Source organism: Leucopleurus acutus, assembly GCF_964270905.1.
Source record: "Leucopleurus acutus genome assembly, chromosome: 1".
Lineage (NCBI taxonomy): Eukaryota > Metazoa > Chordata > Mammalia > Artiodactyla > Delphinidae > Leucopleurus > Leucopleurus acutus.
This window is the reverse complement of record NC_139142.1, coordinates 140,385,217-140,404,625: the sequence shown is the minus strand read 5'-3', so window position 1 is coordinate 140,404,625 and position 19,409 is coordinate 140,385,217. Positions and strand designations below refer to the sequence as shown.

General features: G+C 37.8%; 1 protein-coding gene across 1 annotated transcript; it reads right to left on the bottom strand.

The window, feature by feature from the left end:
* Positions 1-944: 944 nt before the first annotated feature.
* On the bottom strand, positions 945-19,142 carry SENP8 (SUMO peptidase family member, NEDD8 specific). The gene is made up of 2 exons (XM_082843380.1): positions 19,133-19,142; positions 945-2,179 (listed from the first exon to the last, which is right to left on the bottom strand). The coding sequence occupies exon 2, from the start codon at positions 2,141-2,143 to the stop codon at positions 1,505-1,507; it is 639 nt and encodes a 212-aa protein (XP_082699506.1). The 5' UTR covers positions 2,144-2,179; positions 19,133-19,142; the 3' UTR covers positions 945-1,504.
* Positions 19,143-19,409: the final 267 nt, after the last annotated feature.

Here is a 19,409-nt window from a genome sequence, read left to right as displayed (position 1 = left end):
TTTGCACAGGAAAGGAAACCATAAATAAGACGAAAAGACAACCCTCAGAATGGGAGAAAATATTTGCAAATGAATCAATGGACAAAGGATTAATCTCCAAACTATATAAACAGCTCATGCAGCTCAATATTAAAAAAACAAACAACCCAATCCAAAAATGGGCAGAAGGCCTAGACATTTCTCCAAAGAAGACATACAGATGGCCAAGAAGCACATGAAAAGCTGCTCAACATCACTAATTATTAGAGAAATGCAAATTAAAACTACAATGTGGTATCACTTCACACCAGTTATAATGGGCATCATCAGAAAATCTACAAACAACAAATGCTGGACAGGGTGTGGAGGAAAGGGAACCCTCTTGCACTGTTGGTGGAAATGTAAATTGATACAGCCACTATAGAGAACAGTATGGAGGTTCCTGAAAAAGCTAAAAATAGAATTACCATATAATCCAGCAATCCCACTACTGGGCATATACCCAGAGAAAACCATAATTCAAAAAGACACATGCACCCCAATGTTCATTGCAACACTATTTACAATAGCCAGGTCATGGAAGCAACCTAAATGCCCATCGACAGACGAATGGATAAAGAAGATGTGTTACATATATACAATGGAATATTACTCAGCCATAAAAAGGAACGAAATTGGGTTATTTGTTGAGATGTAGATGGACCTAGAGACTGTCATACAGAGTGAAATAAGTCAGAAAGAGAAAAACAAATATTGTATATTAACGCATATATGTGGAACCTAGAAAAATGGTACAGATGAACCGGTTTGCAGGTCGGAAACTGAGACACAGATGTAGAGAACAAATGTATGGACACCAAGGGGGGAAAGCGGCGGGGGGGCGGGGGCTGGTGATGAATTGGGTGATTGGGATTGAAATGTATACACTGATGTGTATAAAATTGATGATTAATAAGAACCTGCTGTATAAAAAAATAAAATTCAAAAAAAATAAAACAATCCTTTTACATGTCACTAGGCACTAACTAAAAATCAACAGAATAGCACAGTGAGTTGGCATACGGCTTTTAAATTGTTTATTTAGTTATAGGTCATGTTATGTCAAATCACTTTTGACAAAAAAAAATATGTGGGCTGTGCAATAAGTTTTTGGTTCTGCTATAATTTTCTTCTTGCATTCTAGACTTCACATAGTCTTAAATTTGTTTTACCGATCACTGCTTTTCATTTGGAATGAGCCAATGTGGATAAGGGAGACCAAAAGGGAATTAATAAGTGTTAAGATAGCTTGGTTTTAAGGTTTTGGTGCATATTTTCAAGACATTTTCACAGAACATATTGCTCTCAAGTTAGGGTTAAAGTGAAACTTTCCATTAGGATAATACAGAGGATAACATTCTCTCAGGAAAAAGTAAGAATTCTAACCTTTCCTCTACCAGGCATCTTCCTTCAGGCACTGAGGTTGTAGCCATCCAAATACATGGGGAGAGGCGAGACTTCAAAAGTCACAAATATATTTCAACAGCTAATTTTTAGCAAGTGTGGCAATGAGATCTTTCCATTCTCCTCTCTTCTTTGTGATGTACGTAGGAGTGAGTAGCTGCAATAGTGATTCTGGCTGTTGCCTGAAGTAGTTCTGACACAAGGCCTCAGTGTTACATATCACGTACATCCCACAGTCATAGCTGTTTTGTTGAGCAGGGGCTTTCTCTTCCACAAAGGCCAATTTGTCTCCTTTTCTGCCTAAGAAAGCCTCTAGTTTCTCTGCTACCTGCTTTGCATGGACTGAGTTGCTCCTACTATGAGAATCATAATGAAAAAAGCTATTTTTATCTTGGAGATAAACCAACAAACTCCAATGGGTTCCCCCAGCTGCCTGGTTGGAATTATCATTGATGGCTAAAAATACAACTCTCTTGTGAGGGAGGTCCAAGGGTTCAAGGAACATGGCGATCTCTGCTGGGTTGCCAGTGCACTTGATGAACTGGGTGACTTCAGGGCTGATGAAGCAGACATGGTCAGAACAGTCATGAAACTGACTGTTGGCAAAGTACTCAAAGGCAAACCCAATAATATGGTCATTGAGCCAGCTTGGAGGATCCAATAGTGAGACATCTGATTGCCGCAGTAGACTGTCCATGTAACTCAAGACTACTGGGTCCATCTTGTACTGACCAGGGCTGCTCAGAAATTCCAGAAGCTGAAGGAGAGGCAGAAGACAATATTTACTGTTGAATATGATACTTGGCTGTAAAATGGGGATCAGAAATATCAACTACTCTTACAAGGTTTTGGGTAAGGATTAAATATAACTGTAAAGTGTTTAGCAACAATGTCTGGCTAAGAGTAAACACTCAAAAAAAAAACCCTCTAGCTTATGTGCTTTATGTTAACAATTAGTTAGAATGAAAACTTTGGAAATTCTGCATCTGAAATAGTAACCATGGATTTAAAATCTCCTCTTTAAATGCAGAGATTGGTTAAAATTATAACTAATGTTTTACCAAACTCTATAGCATTAACCATATATTTGGCCCTTTAATGAATATGTATGATAAGAATGGTAAATTGTTTTTATATTAAAGATGAATTTTCAGGGCTTCCCTGGTGGTGCAGTGGTTAAGAATCCACCTGCCAATGCAGGGGACATGGGTTCGAGCCCCAGTCCAGGAAGGTCCCACACGCCGCGGAGCAACTGGGCCCGTGTGCCACAACTGCTGAGCCTGCACGTCCGGAGCCTGTGCTCCGCAATGGGAGGCCCGCACACCGCAACGAAGACTGGCCCCTGCTTGCCACAACTAAGAAAGCCTGCGTGCAGCAACGAAGACCCAACTCAGCCAAGAATAAATTAATTAATTTTAAAAAAGATGAATTTTCAGAGTCCAATTTAAATGTTACTAATTACTAAGGGAAATAGCTTCCATTTCAAAATTAATTTTCAAGAGATAAGATAAAATATTGCTTCCTCATTCCATAATGGAAAGTGACAGTGATTAGAGTATTAAAAGGAACTGTAATTTCAAGAACAGAAAATCATGAGTAATACAAATGAAATTCATTCCTGATTCTGCCCAGTTATGAACATGAGTGACAGTCTTTCCCATCTTTAACCTCAAGGGGTAAGACAGAGACTACAGAAATTCTTCGGGCACTGAAAGGTAGTGTGGCACAGGAATCATGAGACCTGGGTCTAGCCCTAGTTCTACCACTGATTTGCTAGTATCATCCTGATTAAGTCATTTAATTGATTTTGATTTTGTCCTTGTTTTTGGTCATCTGTAAAAAGGCCCCAGAAAGTTGTAGAAAAGGCCAAATAATTTTACTCGAAGGTATTAAAAAAGTATAAAATGTTATACAAATAGTATTTGTTATTAATTGGATGATATTAGTAAGATGATTGGACAATCTGGATAGAGCTCCAAACTAATCAAAGGAAATGAGGCTTGGAAACAAATATCCATTCATATTACCTCGTTCAAACAAAGGCATGACTAACTTAGAGTGGGAGCAAGACAAGTCATATAGTAAATTAATATGCTCATGATCACCTGAGGTAAGGTGCTAACAGAGACAAGAAATGTGATAAGTGTGGTAATATAATATTTGAACCTAACAGAGGTCACTGCTATGCACTCACTTGGCAGCATAACAATATTTCTAAAAATCATAAAGCAATAAACTGTCACATGCAGATTGTGAGTACAAAGCAAAGCATATTGTAAGAAAATAACACTGCTATGAAAGACTGGGCTAGAATAGTGACATCAATTTAATCAACTCTGGCCATTAGACCAGTTATTTTACCACTTGGTTACACTATTAAAACAATAAAATTTTACCATTTTCATGTAATCAAAACCCTACAAAAACCCATACAGAAAAATAAATATACCCCGAAGAAAAAACCTCAAGTAATGAGGTAGCTAGGAAGCACCAAAGACGGTTTTTTTGTGCATACAGTGTATCATAATATGAACTATTTCAGAATACAAGGCTGTTGATGAGTGTGTATATCAATCTGTATAAAATAAGATGGCATGAATTAAGATTTTCTTAAGAAGAATAACTTGAGCACAGACATAAACTGGAGCCAGGAACGAAGTTAACGAGGCATAGAGTACACTTGTTATGGGTGGGCCACAAATTTGGCTCTTGCCTTTTGGCAGCTAACCAGAGAGTGTTAAGTTAAACATTCACAATGTCCGTAAGGTAAAAACAAAGCAATTGCTCGGAGAGGTAAAAGCATTCTTTGCATTAAGGTCAGACAGATTTCTCTCAAGAAATTTTCATAAAAGACATGGTGTATTATAATGAATGTCCCATAACACCCTTATAAAAGATGAAACCGTTTCAGAGGACTGTTTCTTACAATGATCCTTAATATCCAGCCTGATGGCCAATGAGCAAACAGCAATCTAGTAAAAGCAGCTGTGGGAGGCTAGGTGCTCAGCTGGCTGCTGCTGTGACTGGATTTAAGAATATATGAGTATGAAAAGGGAATGACTGCATGTGCATCGAGCAAGGCTCCCTGACTCTCCCCCTCATGCCTTCAATGACTATGAGGAGTGGTAAGGGCCAGACTGTACTGCCTGGCAAATACCTGGAGACCTGCTCTCTATGCAGCCCGCTGAAATCAGACCCACGCCTTAACAGCAAACCCAACTAGGGGTAGAAGCCCACAAGAAGAGTGCCTGAACAGACAGGCATCTCACCTTGGAGGGAGTGTCTACAGGCAGGGCCAAGATTTTCTTCAGAAAACAGTTTTTGTGTTTTGTTTGTTTGATTTTGAAAACATCCAACATACAGACATTGGGTCAATCAGGACTTAATTCTATTCCATACAGCATGATTGCAATAGCTTAACCTCAACAATTCTTTTTTTTTTTTTTTTTTTTTTGCGGTACTCAAGGCCTTTCACTGTTGTGGCCTCTCCCGTTGTGGAGCACAGGCTCCGGGCGCGCAGGCTCAGCGGCCATGGCTCACGGGCCCAGCTGCTCTGTGGCATGTGGGATCTTCCCAGACCAGGGCACGAACCCGTGTCCCATGCATCGGCAGGCGGACTCTTAACCACTGCGCCACCAGGGAAGCCCTAACCTCAATAATTCTAAAGCAGATGGAACCAGACTGGCCTTTGGGCAAACCACCTTGGCCAAGAAAATGGATGCTAAACTTCATATCGGAAGACTTGAAATTTAGACTCCATTATGTTAACTCATTGGCTATATGATCATAAACAAACTACTTCATTTCTTTAAGAAACAGTTTCCTTTTCTGTAAAGTGAAAATATTAATACATGACCTTTACCAACGGGTATTTGTCAGTATTTAATGAAGAAACGTAAGTAACTAATACTTAAAAAAAATATAAAAGTAGTATTTCCAGATATCTACTGGGTCATCAGGAAATTTATATCCTGACAACTGGTAACTGTAGTGATTCACACTGAACAAATGTTTATTGAGTGTTTCCTATGTGCTAGGGGCTAGAAAATCAGAATGGGGATAAGACAGTCATAGTTCCTACCCTCACTGAGCTTAAGCCTATTATGCTATATAATGAATACATAATGAATATACACATCTCTTTTAGTCAATAAACACCTATTGAGTACCTAATATTAGGTGTCATGGGAGATACAAAGAAGTGTAAGGTAGTTTACACTCAAAGAAGAAGCCCATAAGCCACAAATAAAATGAATGGGAATTCAAAAGAGGGAAATGGATGGAGAGCTCGGATCAGCAAAGACTTCAAGTAGAAAGTGGCATAAAAGTGGGCTCTTGAAAGGCAGGTAGAGTTGCACGTGTAGAAGGGCATTAAGAAGGCAGAGAGGCAAGGAAAGTGCCTTTAAGTGTGTAGTCCAGTTTGTCTGGAATGAAGTGGGAGTAGGGATGTAGGTGAAGGCTGGAGGAGGATTATCAGAAGCTAAGTGTTGATAGACTGATTTCCAAGTGTAAAGTGTAGAACTTATACTGGAGAAAATGTGGAGCCATTAATGGCTTTGTCAGTGCTTTAGGAAGATTAATGATTCAGGCATAGTATACAGGATTAACTGGTAGGGAGAGAAATTGGAGGTAGAGATCAACTAGATTTTCATTGAAAGTAAAGGTAGGAGGACATGACCTAAACCAGGCGAAACGGTAGTAGGAGAGAGGCAAGGAGGAAAAGATATTATAGACAGAGTATCAATAAGGGATCAGAGGAGGGTAGATAAGAGAGAAGAATTAAGAAAGGGTCTGGAAGCTTTCGTTAGAGTGACTGGAAGAACAGTGATCCCATCATTAATGGAGTAAGGGAAAAGGAGATGGAAGGGGACCTAGCACAAGACCCAGGAGCCATTTGGAACCATCCTAGGGTTATATCCTTTCTATATAGTGAGCACTGTGCTTAGCATACCTGAGGTACAATAAATGTTTGTCAGATGAATGAACCTTTTTAAAAAGGGAGTCAGAAAATACAGATTAGGAAAAAAGGGAAATAAGGCATTTTAAGATTTTTGTTTTGTCTGTAACATCCCCATTTTTGCTTTGGTTTTGTGTCTTGTCTGTTTTTTCTCTGTTGATTAGTAGTAAATTCCTTCAGAAGTAAGAGACCTATGTATCTGGTCCTGGTGGATGGTAAGGAATATTGGGGAGACAACGACCTCCTCATAGTTCTATTTGTAAAATCCTACAAAATACAGTATAGTCATTTTCACAATGTTGATTCTTCCAATCCAAGAACATAGTATATCTCCCCATCTGTTTGAATGAAATTAGAACACTCCCTAACACCATACACAAAAATAAACTCAAAATGGGTTGATTAAAGACCAAAATGTAAGGCCAGACACTATCAAACTCTTAGAGGAAAACATAGGCAGAACACTCTATGACATAAATCACAGCAAGATCCTTTTTGACCCACCTCCTAGAGAAATGGAAATAAAAACAAAAATAAACAAATGGGGCCTTATGAAACTTAAAAGCTTTTGCACAGCAAAGGAAACCATAAACAAAACAAAAAGACAACCCTCAGAATGGGAGAAAATATTTGCAAATGAAGCAACTGACAAAGCATTAATCTCCAAAATATACAGGCAGCCTATGCAGCTCAATATCAAAAAAACAAACAACCCAATCCAAAAATGGGCAGAAGACCTAAATAGACATTTCTCCAAAGAAGATATACAGATTGCCAACGAACAAATGAAAAGATGCTCAACATCACTAATCATCAGAGAAATGCAAGTTATAACTACAAAGAGGTATCACCTCACACCAGTCAGAATGGCCATCATCAAAATATCTAGAAACAATAAATGCTGGAGAGGGTGTGGAGAAAAGGGAACCCTCTTGCACTGTTGGTGGGAATGTAAATTGATACAGCCACTATGGAGAACAGTATGGAGGTTCCTTAAAAAACTAAAAATAGAACTACCATACGACCCAGCAATCCCACTACTGGGCATATACCCTAAGAAAACCATAATTCAAAAAGAGTCATGTACCACAATGTTCATTGCAGCACTAGTTACAATAGCCAGGACATGGAAGCAACCTAAGTGTCCATCAACAGATGAATGGATAAAGATGTGTTACATATATACAATGGAATATTACTCAGCCATAAAAAGAAACAAAATTGAGTTATTTGCAGTGAGGTGGATGGACCTAGAGCCTGTCATACAGAGTGAAGTCAGAAAGAGAAAAACAAATACCGTATGCTAACACATATGTATGGAATCTAAAAAAAAACACATGGTTCTGATGAACCTAGGGGCAGGACAGGAATAAAGACGCAGAGGTAGAGAATGGGCTTGAGGACACAGGGAGGGGGAAGGGTAAGCTGGGACGAAGTGAGAGAGTAGCACTGACATATATACACTACCAAATATAAAACCGATAGCTAGTGGGAAGCAGCTGCATGACACAGGGAGATCAGCTCGGTGCTCTGCAACCACCTAGATGGGTCGGATAGGGAGGGTGGGAGGGAGACACAAGAGGGAGGGGATATGGCGATATACGTATGCATACAGCTGATTCAATTTGTTATACAGCAGAAACTAACACAACACTGTAAAGCAATTATACTCCAATAAAGATGTTAAAAAAATATATAGTATAGTTTTATATTTTGGAGCCAGGAGGCTTTGAGTTCAGGATCTGACTTTGCCACTTGCTATCTGTGTGACTCTGGACAAGTACAACACTGTAAAGCAATTATACTCCAATAAAGATGTTAAAAAAATATATAGTATAGTTTTATATTTTGGAGCCAGGAGGCTTTGAGTTCAGGATCTGACTTTGCCACTTGCTATCTGTGTGACTCTGGACAAGTTATTCATTCTCTTTCCTAGCCTCATTTTCTTCATCTGTAAAAGGAGGTAATAATAAAACCTGTCTCTCAAGCGTTGCTTTGTGAATTAAAAACACAAGTGAAAAGACTCAGCACATTGTCTGGTATATAGCAAGCTCTCAAAAAAAAAAATTGTTTCCTGCCCTGTTCTCTATATATTTGCGGTGGTAATAATGGATCTTAAAGATTTCTTGAAAATAAAGCATCTGTTTGTCTCTTTATATAAAGCCACAAAGTCACCAAGGATAGATCTAGCCAGGGCATGACTCTGCACTCTTGTACTTTACCTTTGGCGTAAGCAGAGTGAATGCTAACTCCAGAGAAAAGCAGTCTCTCAACCTGAGTGAAGCGTGCTGTTAATGTGTTGTCAGCATACACAAACCTTGTGGTTACAGTGTTTAGTTTATTATATCTTCCAACTTCTGTAGCTAAATGAAGTGAACACTGAATTCATAGTATAGAACACTTCCCAAATATTTAATTTTAACAAAAGGAAGAGACTATTTTTCATATTAATCTTAAAATCCTTAAAATGCATACTACTTGAATATTTCTGTTTGTTATAAAAACAGGGAAATTAAATAAAAATAAAAATTAATTTAAAGGGAAAGTTTATAATTCAATAGGAACCATTCTGATTTCCTGCTGATATAAGTAAGGCAAGAAGCTGCAGGTTCACTAGAAAAAACACTAGGCTGGGAGTCAGTAGACTTGGGATTCAGTTCATATCTGCAATCAACCAGTTGTTTGACTCTGGAGAAGACATTTTAAACTTCTGGGTCTCAGCTTCATCATCTGTAAAGTGAGGTTTGGACTAGATAAACAGCGGTTCTAGCCAGGGATGCATGTTTGAATCATCTGTGGAGATTTTAAAGAACACACATGATCTATCTCTGGGGGGAGGGTCTGGGCACCTGTATTTTTAAGATGTTTCCAAGTGATTCTATGATTTCTAAAAGACTCCTCTAGCTCTAGGGTTGTACAATTCTAAGCTCTAATCTTTGCAAATTTAAAAATCTTCCCTTGTGGGAAGTGGCCGCATAGTACAGGGAGATCAGCTCAGTGCTTTGTGTCCACCTAGAGGGGTGGGATAGGGAGGGTGGGAGGGAGACCGCAAGAGGGAGGAGATATGGAGATGTATGTATATGTATAGCTGATTCACTTTGTTATACAGCAGAAACTAACACACCATTGTAAAACAATTATACTCCAATAAAGATGTTAAATACAATACAATAAAATAAACATCTTCCCTTCCTATTTAAAGTCTTACTGGAACAAAGTCATGCTCATTTCCTTATATATTCTTTATGGCTGCTTTTGAGCTATAAGAGCTGAGTAGCCTGCAAAGTCTAATATATTTACTGTTTGCCCTCTTAGAGAAAAACTTTGCCAATCCCTGTTTTAGACCACTATAATGTAACCTACTGTAAATGTCTAGGCTGAATTAATTTTAAGAGCTTTTAGAGATCTAATAAAGCATTGGAGCTATTTGTTAAAATATCTTAAAGGCAGTTTCCAAGTAGATTAACCTTTAACTAGAGGTGTTACTGCTGATTCAGTTGGAATTTTTGATGAGCAAATACTTAAAAATACTAATTACAGTGCATATAAGAATTGCCTACATTAGAGATGCATAAATATTCATAAGATCAAAAATATACATGAAGTTTTTAATTAACAAGCATTTCATAAGGTATGTATCAATTCTCATAACTTCTGGGAAAATATGCCTGTTGTGGTTAAAACCACAGTAGTGAGCCAGATAAGTTTTACTGTAAAGCCCCAAAGAAAACACTATCCCAGAACTGTGACTTTTATTCATTTTTTCCCCCTAATTATTCAGAAAGCGTTCCTTAAAAAAGAAAAAAAAAAAGGAACAGCCTCATTCAGTTATGTTTTTAAACACTACAAAGGGCAAAGTGCAGCTATTTACTCATTTTAAGTGAAGATTATAACAGTTAGTAGTTTTGAAATGCAGTTCCCCTTTCCCCTCCTCACTCCCTTCAGTTTTTGTTTTAAATTGTATCAAACTGCAAACGCTCACAGATGTGGTCTGTGCTCCTCTAACTAGATACATGGCTATGTGCCAGCAGGTATTGACAGACAAAAGCAAACAAACACACCCACACACCGAAAATCAAACATAGGCTAATAATCCCAGTGCATCTTCCTAGAGCTTCAATTTCACTAATTTTTGGGGAAAAGAGCTAAGCAATTTAATCTTAAATATTGATATTTTTATATCTTAAATACTTAAAACGTTTAAATCAGTAACTTACAACATCTTAATTAACATAAACATGGACACAATGTAGCATAAAATGCAAAATCAGCATAGATTTTTAAAATAAGAAATTTCCAGAGAACTTTTGCACCTGAGAAAGGCGATTTTCTATCCTTGTGGTTACAGGGTTTAGTTTATTATATCTTCCAACTTCTGTAGCTAAATGAAGTGAACACTGAATTCATAGTATAGAACACTTCCCAAATATTTAATTTTAACAAAAGGAAGAGACTATTTTTCATATTAACCTTAAAAACCTTAAAATGCATACTACTTGAATATTTAGGATTCTTAGGAACCAGATTCCCTAAACATTAATAAAGACATGAGCAAAACCTTATGCTTTAGCAGCTTAAATGTGTATAGGAGCAAGACAATTATTGAAGCAAATTTATTCATTTGGTCAAAATACATTTACTCGTGTTTTCTGTGTGACAATTTTGCCTACAATAATGACTAGAAATTGAACCTAATATTATATAATGAAAATATAGACATCATCCCTGAACTTTCTATTTTCTTCATACCTCCTCTCCAATTGATAAGTCCTATTGATTCTACAGCCAAAATGTTCTGAACCTGTCCAATGGTTTTCATCTTTACTTCCATCACAGTCAAGTCCATCAACATTTCTTATCTTGATATAGCCTAACAGGTCTCCTTACTTCTACTATTGACCCCTCCAGTAAATTGTTCATACAGCTGTCAGAGTAATTGTTTAAAAATTTGTCAGGTCACACCTGTCCTGTTTAAAACCCTCTGGTAGCACACTATTACACTCAGAAAAAAAGGTGAATGCCCTGCCCTAGCTGCTTACAAACACTCTGCATGATCACATGGCCCCAGCCACCGCTCCAATCTCATTTCCATCACTCTTCCCCTTGCCCACTAAGCTCAAGCCACTCCAATTTTCTTTTTATTCTTCAAACACACCATGCTTTTTTTCTCCTGAGGTCTGGGGTACTAGCTGTGCCTGAACCTTCTAGTGGTTGGCTCCATGTGTTGGGTAGATTTCAGTTTAAATGTCACTTATTCACAGAGATCTCCCATGATCAGTCAAAATAAGAGGCCCCCAGTCACTCTCTTGTCCTCTAATTTCAATTCCTTGCAGAGCACTTGTGGCTGTCTGACAGTTTTCTTTTTCATTTATTTGTTTCTTGATTAACACTCCCCCTCCCCAGGCCAAAAATGTAAGCTCCATGAGCATAGAGAATAAAGGACCTTGTCTGCCTAAACTTGTTTACCACCTTGGCCCCCTGGGCCTAAAACAAAACTTGTCCGGCAGACAATAAATAATAATTGAAGAATAAATGAATGAATAATGGAGTATGGATCTTCACATGATATATATCATGTTCTGCAGAGAAATTTTTACCTTTATAGAGTCTTAGAAGTGTAAAGGCCTTTACAATCCCTTCTAGTCTAACTTCCTACTCCATGCAGGAATTTTTCATTTCTGCTCTCAGGGAAAAATGTGCAGGAGCCTGACTTACAACTAGCTGTGTAATACTGGAGCAGAAACAGATAAATCAATGCAACAGTACAAAAACAAATCCATGCATTTTAGAAATTTTAAATATGATGATGAAGACATTATAAATCAATGGGAGAAATTTATGGATTATTCCATTTTCAATGAACACTATGTTCTATAGCAGTGCTGTCCAGTAGGACTTTCCGTGATGATGGAAATAAATGTTCTTTATCTGCAATGTCCAATATAGTAGCCACTAGCCACATGTGGCTATTGAGCACTTGAAAATGGCTAGTGAGACTGAGGGACTGATTTTATTTATTTTAATTAATTTAAACTTAAATTGAAATAGCTACATGTGGGTAGTGGCTACTATTTTGGACAGCATAGTTCCATAGGATTTCATAGGTATTTCTGGAAAGAAAAAAGATTATATGGTTAAGTAAGTTAGGGAAATGCTGCATCCTAAAACTCTGTATTGTTGCTTGTTGCACAAGCATATTAGAGGCTACGAGAGGTTCTGCAATAAAGAAAATTAACTTTTCTTGGTCTGATTTTTTTCCCAACTCATTTGACCAATGAAATCCTTTTTGTGTTTGTTTTGGTATATTATCTATTAACACCTTATTGTCTGTGCAGTGAAGTTTGGGATATGCTAACTGGGTAATTTAATAAATGGCACTGGAACAAGTTGTTAATCATTCGATTAAAAAATGAAGTTAGATCCCTACTTCAGACCTCATATCGAATTACATTGCAGATGGAGTGAAATTTAAATGTTAAAAAGTGAAACAAAAATATTAAAAGAAAATAGAGCTTAAAAACACTTATACAACTGGTCAATAAACACATGAAAAGATACTCAACACCTTACTAGTAATCAAAGAAATGTAAGTTGAAGTAACATTTCATTTTTTACCTGTCAAATTAGCAAACATGTAGAAAACTGATAATAACCAGCATTGCCGAGTAACTATGGGAAAATGGGCATTCTTATTGTTAACAGAAATGTAAACAAATGCAAGCTTTTTGAAGGATAATTTGCCATTATATTTTAATATTTAAGAAATGTCTATAGGTAGGTATTACACTTTCAGAAATTTATCTGAAGGGAAACATTAGGATATGTGCAAAAATTTAACAGGGATGTTTACCACAGCAATATTTATAACAGAAAAATTGGAAAGTTTAAAAGAGGACTGGTAAATTTAAATAATAGGATTTCCATTCAATGGAATACTTTGCAGCCATTAAAAAATGAAGTTATAGAAATAAATTTATTGACACAGAAATATGTTCATAATATGTTATGGAAAGAAAGGTTATATAAAAATCTGTACACAAATATACACAAAAATAGTCAAGAATGATAGCCATCTAAAGTTATATACAGTTTTCTTTAAGAATGGAATTTTAATATCTTTAAACTTTTTTCTTCTTTTGATATTGACTGCTTAATATTTTCCCCTTTCTTTTTATAATGAGCACATACCAGTAAGTACAGCTATTTTCATTCAAGAAAAAAAAAAATGTACCACCTCCCACTCTTACACTGACCTAAAAATGTCTGTTTCTTCAACTCACAGGTCTCACTTTCGTCCTCTGGAAAAAAACAGTAAATCTAATCTCTCTTCTACAAAACTTCGAACACAAAGATTTAAATATAATCTGATGTTCATTAAGATTAGATTACGTCCAACTTCTAATGAATGATTCCCTTTGCAATTTCACAAAAAGAATCACATCCAAGACCAAATGTGCTTTTCATGGCAGCATAAGCAGAAAAATTTTCAGGAAGGAAGTTGAAGCCTTATTTTTTGGTTTCAATTTCCCCTAATTAAACGTTTCCTTTTAATGCTAGCCTAAACCATCCAGAGATTTGTATAAAGTGGCATGTTAAAAATTACCATCAAGATTTTACATCCCTGTTGAAGACAAAGATTATATTTTACTCAACCGTGCTATCTTCAGTGCGTGAAAACACAAAATTGTTATAAACATAGGAAGATTTCTCAATTTTATAAATTATTTATAAATTTGAACAATATTACTCTAACATGAATATTTTACAAATAGAGGAATTCAGCTCTCAAAGCAGAAAAACCATTTGGTATGATGATGATGCCTGGTAATTCTACAGCCATAAATTCCATTTGGCCCTACCTTGGGCCAGGGAGATAGACTAAGTAACCTTTTAGAATTTCTTCTAGCACTGAGGCTCTGCATTTATTGTTCTGTTACTTATTAGGCATGGCTATCAATGGCTAAGGGGTCATTGACCAGAAAAAGTACTTTATTCTTAGTCTACCATTTCTACTTCAAAGGTTCCATCTATAACTGTGTCACTATTTTTTTCCTTTACTTGGTGTAAACACCAGCCTTTTTTTTTTTTGCGGTATGCGGGCCTCTCACTGTTGTGGACTCTCCCGCTGTGGAGCACAGGCTCCGGACGCACAGGCTCAGCGGCCATGGCTCACGGGCCCAGCAGCTCCGCGGCATGTGGGATCTTCCCGGACCGGGGCACGAACCCGTGTCCCCTGAATCGGCAGGCGGACTCTCAACCACTGCGCCACCAGGGAAGCCCCACCAGCCTTTTCTTAAAATGATTTTGTTTTGCTTAAATTTTCTAAGAAATGACTTAACACAATTGCAAAATCTGAAGTGACTAGGGCTGTAAATAGTGTTTGGGGAGGACACTAGATTTAATGAGAGGTCTAAGATATTTTACAAAAGAGTAGACAGAATTTTATTTAGTATATAGCTAATATATCCTAGCTGATAAGATGTGGTCAAGCTAAAGTTATATAATCTGCCTGGTTTCGTAAATAATCACTGTGTTTAGCCCACAGTAGCTATACACAAGCATTTTGTCTGAAAGAGTATAAAAAAGCCATCATCTTTTATTTTTTGTCTTCTAGATTTCAAAGCCTGGTAAGTTATTTTTTTCATAGATAGTTAAGAGGTAAATTGTTATTACAAACTCCTATTTAATGGATTTCAAAAATGTGCTTGGTGTATAGCAGGTGCTCAGTAAATATTTAATGAACAAATGGAAGAAACAATGAATTTCTGTTTTACTGTACTGTGCTGACAGGAAAACAGTGTCTGATGGGACCCAATTATGACATAGAATTCTCTTAGCAATTTGTCTTTAAATGTTAATTAATATGAATACTTGTGAGTCATCTGACCAGGTCTGAACTATATATTATTAAGTAGGACTAAACATTTCCAGCAACTATATATTTTAGCTGCTAATATAAAGTGCCAAGTTGCTGCAACAAACAGTAGTGGGAAAATTACGGCCAGCTAAGGCCAGATATCCACACCCTATTGTTTTGAAGGAATTTAACCTATCACACTACTCTGAGAGAGCATTTATTTATTTTTTGGCCCTCAGGGAAGGAAGGCCTAGAACGATTTTTAAACCTACAATATAGATGCTCAAAAATAATAACTGTAACCAGGACAATTTTTTTCAGTATCATGACTGTGTTCTAGTGCTTTTATAACAGATGAATGTGCAAAAGTGTAGTCATCTAATTGGAAGCCAGAGAAAGGAACTTCCAGAGATTTTCTGTAAGTAATAAAAATGCTTAAAATCTCTCATATGTGTCAAGTATTCTCTCTGCTTTAAGATAGACCTAGTCCCCCCCTTCCCTAAAAAAGGAGACAGACAGATGAAACTCAAAGTCTACATAAACTTGACTTTCTATCTGTATTGAACCATATCATTACCCAAACGGTCTCCAGTAGGTAGATGGAATATAAGCTAGTCATGCTGAAGAAGGTAGCCTCTCAGAGAATCTGGTTCAGAAAAGTTAAGTTACTTTACTCATTTGGATTAGTAATACTTGGCCCTCAAATTCAATTTTTTGAATAATATGGTTAAAAAAGCACATTATTTGGAGAGTAGCTGGGATTTGAGCAGTAAGTTTTATATAGTCTGGCAATGGTCAGTTTCCAAAGAGATGGGTTACCTGGGCCTTGAGGACTTCCTTTTTGTTTACTAATGCATTTTACTCATCCAAGAGGTTTAAGGAATTGGCAAGGAGAGGAGTCTGGACCTTAAACAGTCAGAAATTTAGGACTTACAGATGTAGATGGAATTTAACCAAGGAAGGCCTTAGCAATATCTAGAAACGTAGATAAGTGATAAAGCCATTGCTTATCATAAGTTCTAACATTATAATTTATAACATAAAAGAATGGGCTAGCCTCTTGACAACGTAAACTGCTAACTGATCTCTACACAGGTGTGCGTGTCCTTGTTGAAAGGTATGTAATTCAGTCCAATCTTTTTCTTTAGATTGGTCACCCTGGGAAAATAAAGGAACTCAGCAGACTCTTTGGAGATCGCTTTATGATAAAATTTATTTAAAAAAAAATTTAATTATTTATTGGTCTAGTCTCTTCATTCCTATCCTTTGATGATCTAACCTATACATTACTGCTACATTATTTTTCAAACAGAACTCTAGTTTCATTATTCTCCAAATTTTTAAACATTTCTCCATCATCTACCAAAATTAAGTACAAACTACAGCATGGCATTAAATTATTTCCATTAAAATAGCCGCAACCTTTCCCAATTTATTTCCTTGTACTTCTCCCACATACACAGCCACAAGCTCAATTCTCCTGCAGGCCCAAATTATTAGGCAACAGTGGAGTCGTAGTGGTTACTGCAACTAAGGTACAGGAAAAAGAGAAGAGCCAGCTCCCCACTCCCACTCCAACTGAGAGGTTAAGAAGTGAACACTGCTCAAGTACCCTTCCGAAACACAGACTTGATCTGTCATGCTCTTGCTTAAAACCATTACAGTAAGCTTTTTATAAATCTAGAATCCATGGGCCAGGAGGTGGCTAGAATTAAGGGTTCCATGAACTTGGATTGGGGAAAAAAATTGCATCTTTTCAATAAACTCTAGCTGAAATTTAGCATTTTCTTCACTAAGTGTAGGCAATAATCCTCAGTGGTATTAACAGTCCCTATGTCTTTGTCACCATTAGAAATATATTTTCATACCACATTAAAGTTGTTCCAATTACCTCAAAATATAATTTATACTCATCACTATTTTGAAATTACATAATTAGACCTGCTGCCAGATGTTATTTAATGTGTAAGGAAGCACATATATAACTACATCACACATTTGTTTTAATATTTTTAAAACTTTCAATAAAAATAATTTCATTTACATTTCTATGTATTTTACTTTATACATTTAAAAACATTATTCTGAGATAAGGTCCACAGGCCAGGCTGCCAAAGTGGTCCATGACATAAAAGAGGTTATTTTATTTTTACCTTTGTTATTTATACCTATTAATTGCTTATAGTATATAATCTAAACACTTTAGCATGGAATTCAAGGCTCCTCATTAACTGTTCACACCCACTTTATCATCTTTATCTCTGTCCCACCCCTACTTTTCATACTAAACTCTAGTCATACCAGACAATAGTGACTCTCTCTTATCTGGTGGCAGATAGGTTTTTGAATTAACCCTAGTTAATAGACAGTAGCCATGCACTGGCCTGGGCTTTGCCTTACCCAGACCTTCTCTGCCTGCCAGATGAATTCTTTTAAAGGTCTGTTTTCCCTAATACTACGAGGTCCTAATAGGGCTGAATCTTTAATCTTTCTCATACCTAACGTAAATGATCAATGAAACGAATATAAAAGACAGATTCTAAATTGGCAAGGCACTGTGTGTAGTAATAATCTCTAGGGGAGTGAAGTTAGCCTCTGAATCTCATAAATTCGCCTAGCTCTGATCTTTTTGGGGATAGAAATGAGGAGGCCCTTGAGCTCTAAGGCTGGATCCCCAGCTGATAAATCTTGGATGGAGGGGAAAGGGAGGGGAAAGAGAGCAGTAACTGAGGTGGATCTGATTAAGACTGAAGGATGGAAATGTGCTGAAGGGAAAGGCAGGAGTGACGACTTCTCCCATTTCCCAGAGCAGTTATTCAAAACTATCATCACTCTGACCAAGCGTCCCATTCCATCTCTAACTCTCTCTCATCAAATGACTCCCATCTTAATGTTACAGAGTCAACTCTATCAACCTTCTGCCTTCCCCTACTTCCCATCCTTTCCTTTGCTCTAGTTTAGTGGTTCTCAACCCACAGCATCAGTCACCTCAGGAGTTTTTAAAAATGAAACACTGATTCCCGAGTTTGTTTAATTGGCCTCAGATGGAGCAACTGCATTGGTTTTATTTTTAAAAAGCTTCCCAGGTGACTCTAATGTGCATACAAGATTGAGTTCCACTAGTGTTCTTGGTTCTGTAAATTAGCTATTCTCATCCATAAATTGTCTACTTCTCGGTTCCATGGTACACTTTTATGCCTAAGAGTTTCCCATCTTAAAAGAACACACTGTTGCGGCCCACACACTTGCCCCTCATCTCATCACTTTACAACGATGTTTCTTTAAAGGGTAGCCTACACCTGTATGGTTTTTACCAGCTATGTTCTATGACTTTTTACTCTTCCAGCCAGTACTGGCATATGATGTTGTACTCGTCATTCCCTCTGCTTCTATCTCCTCTCATATTTCTTTGACCAGCTTCTGCTCACTAGCCTTTTAACACAAATTGAGTGACCCAAAGGTCACCTTGGAAAGGGTTTCCTCAAGTCCTTCTATACAATCAGGTTCAGAGTATCCTGTGTTCTTTTTTTTTTTTCCTATTATAAATTTACTACCACTGCGGATTCTCTCATCGTCTCGACATAACAGAGCGCTTCAGAAAGCTGAGCCTGTTTCATTTGCTTCTGACTTTCTGGAGTCTAACTCCTGGAAACCACTCAGTGAAAAAACTGAGTAATGAATGGAAAGAAAGGCTAGGAAACGGAGGTCGGGGCGGGGAAATGAGGGGGAGGGCGTGTGTGTGGAAACGGGGTGGGGAGGGCTAACGGGGTGGAGCTGAGAACCCTGCGCCAAAACTGGGGAGGGGGCAAGGATACCCTAGATCTGCGTGGGCGGTAAAGCGGTCCCCGGCCCAGACACACCGACCAGCAAACCCAAGTGGGGAGCAGGCTTCTTACCTGCCTCGGACCTCACCACCCCAACCAGCCTTCAGGCGGCTCTCTATTGGCCGGAAAACGAAAGCTACGGTCGCAAACCCTGAGTTTTCTACCCCAACATTGCGACATTCCCCTTTAGTAGAGAGAGAATCTAAGGCAGAGTTCCCAGCTCTGCCGTAAGGTGAGGAAGAAAAGTTTGGGCGGGGCCGCCCGGGACGGATGAAATGGGGCGTGTCCGCGCAAGCGCATGCGGTACTCTCGGGCGGCGTCACGTGCGGGGGCGGGGGCGGGGCCGGGC

Excerpts from the sequence above, each read along its gene's own strand:
- SENP8 (XM_082843380.1), bottom strand. The coding sequence starts at position 2,143 with ATGGACCCAGTAGTCTTGAGTTACATGGACAGTCTACTGCGGCAATCA.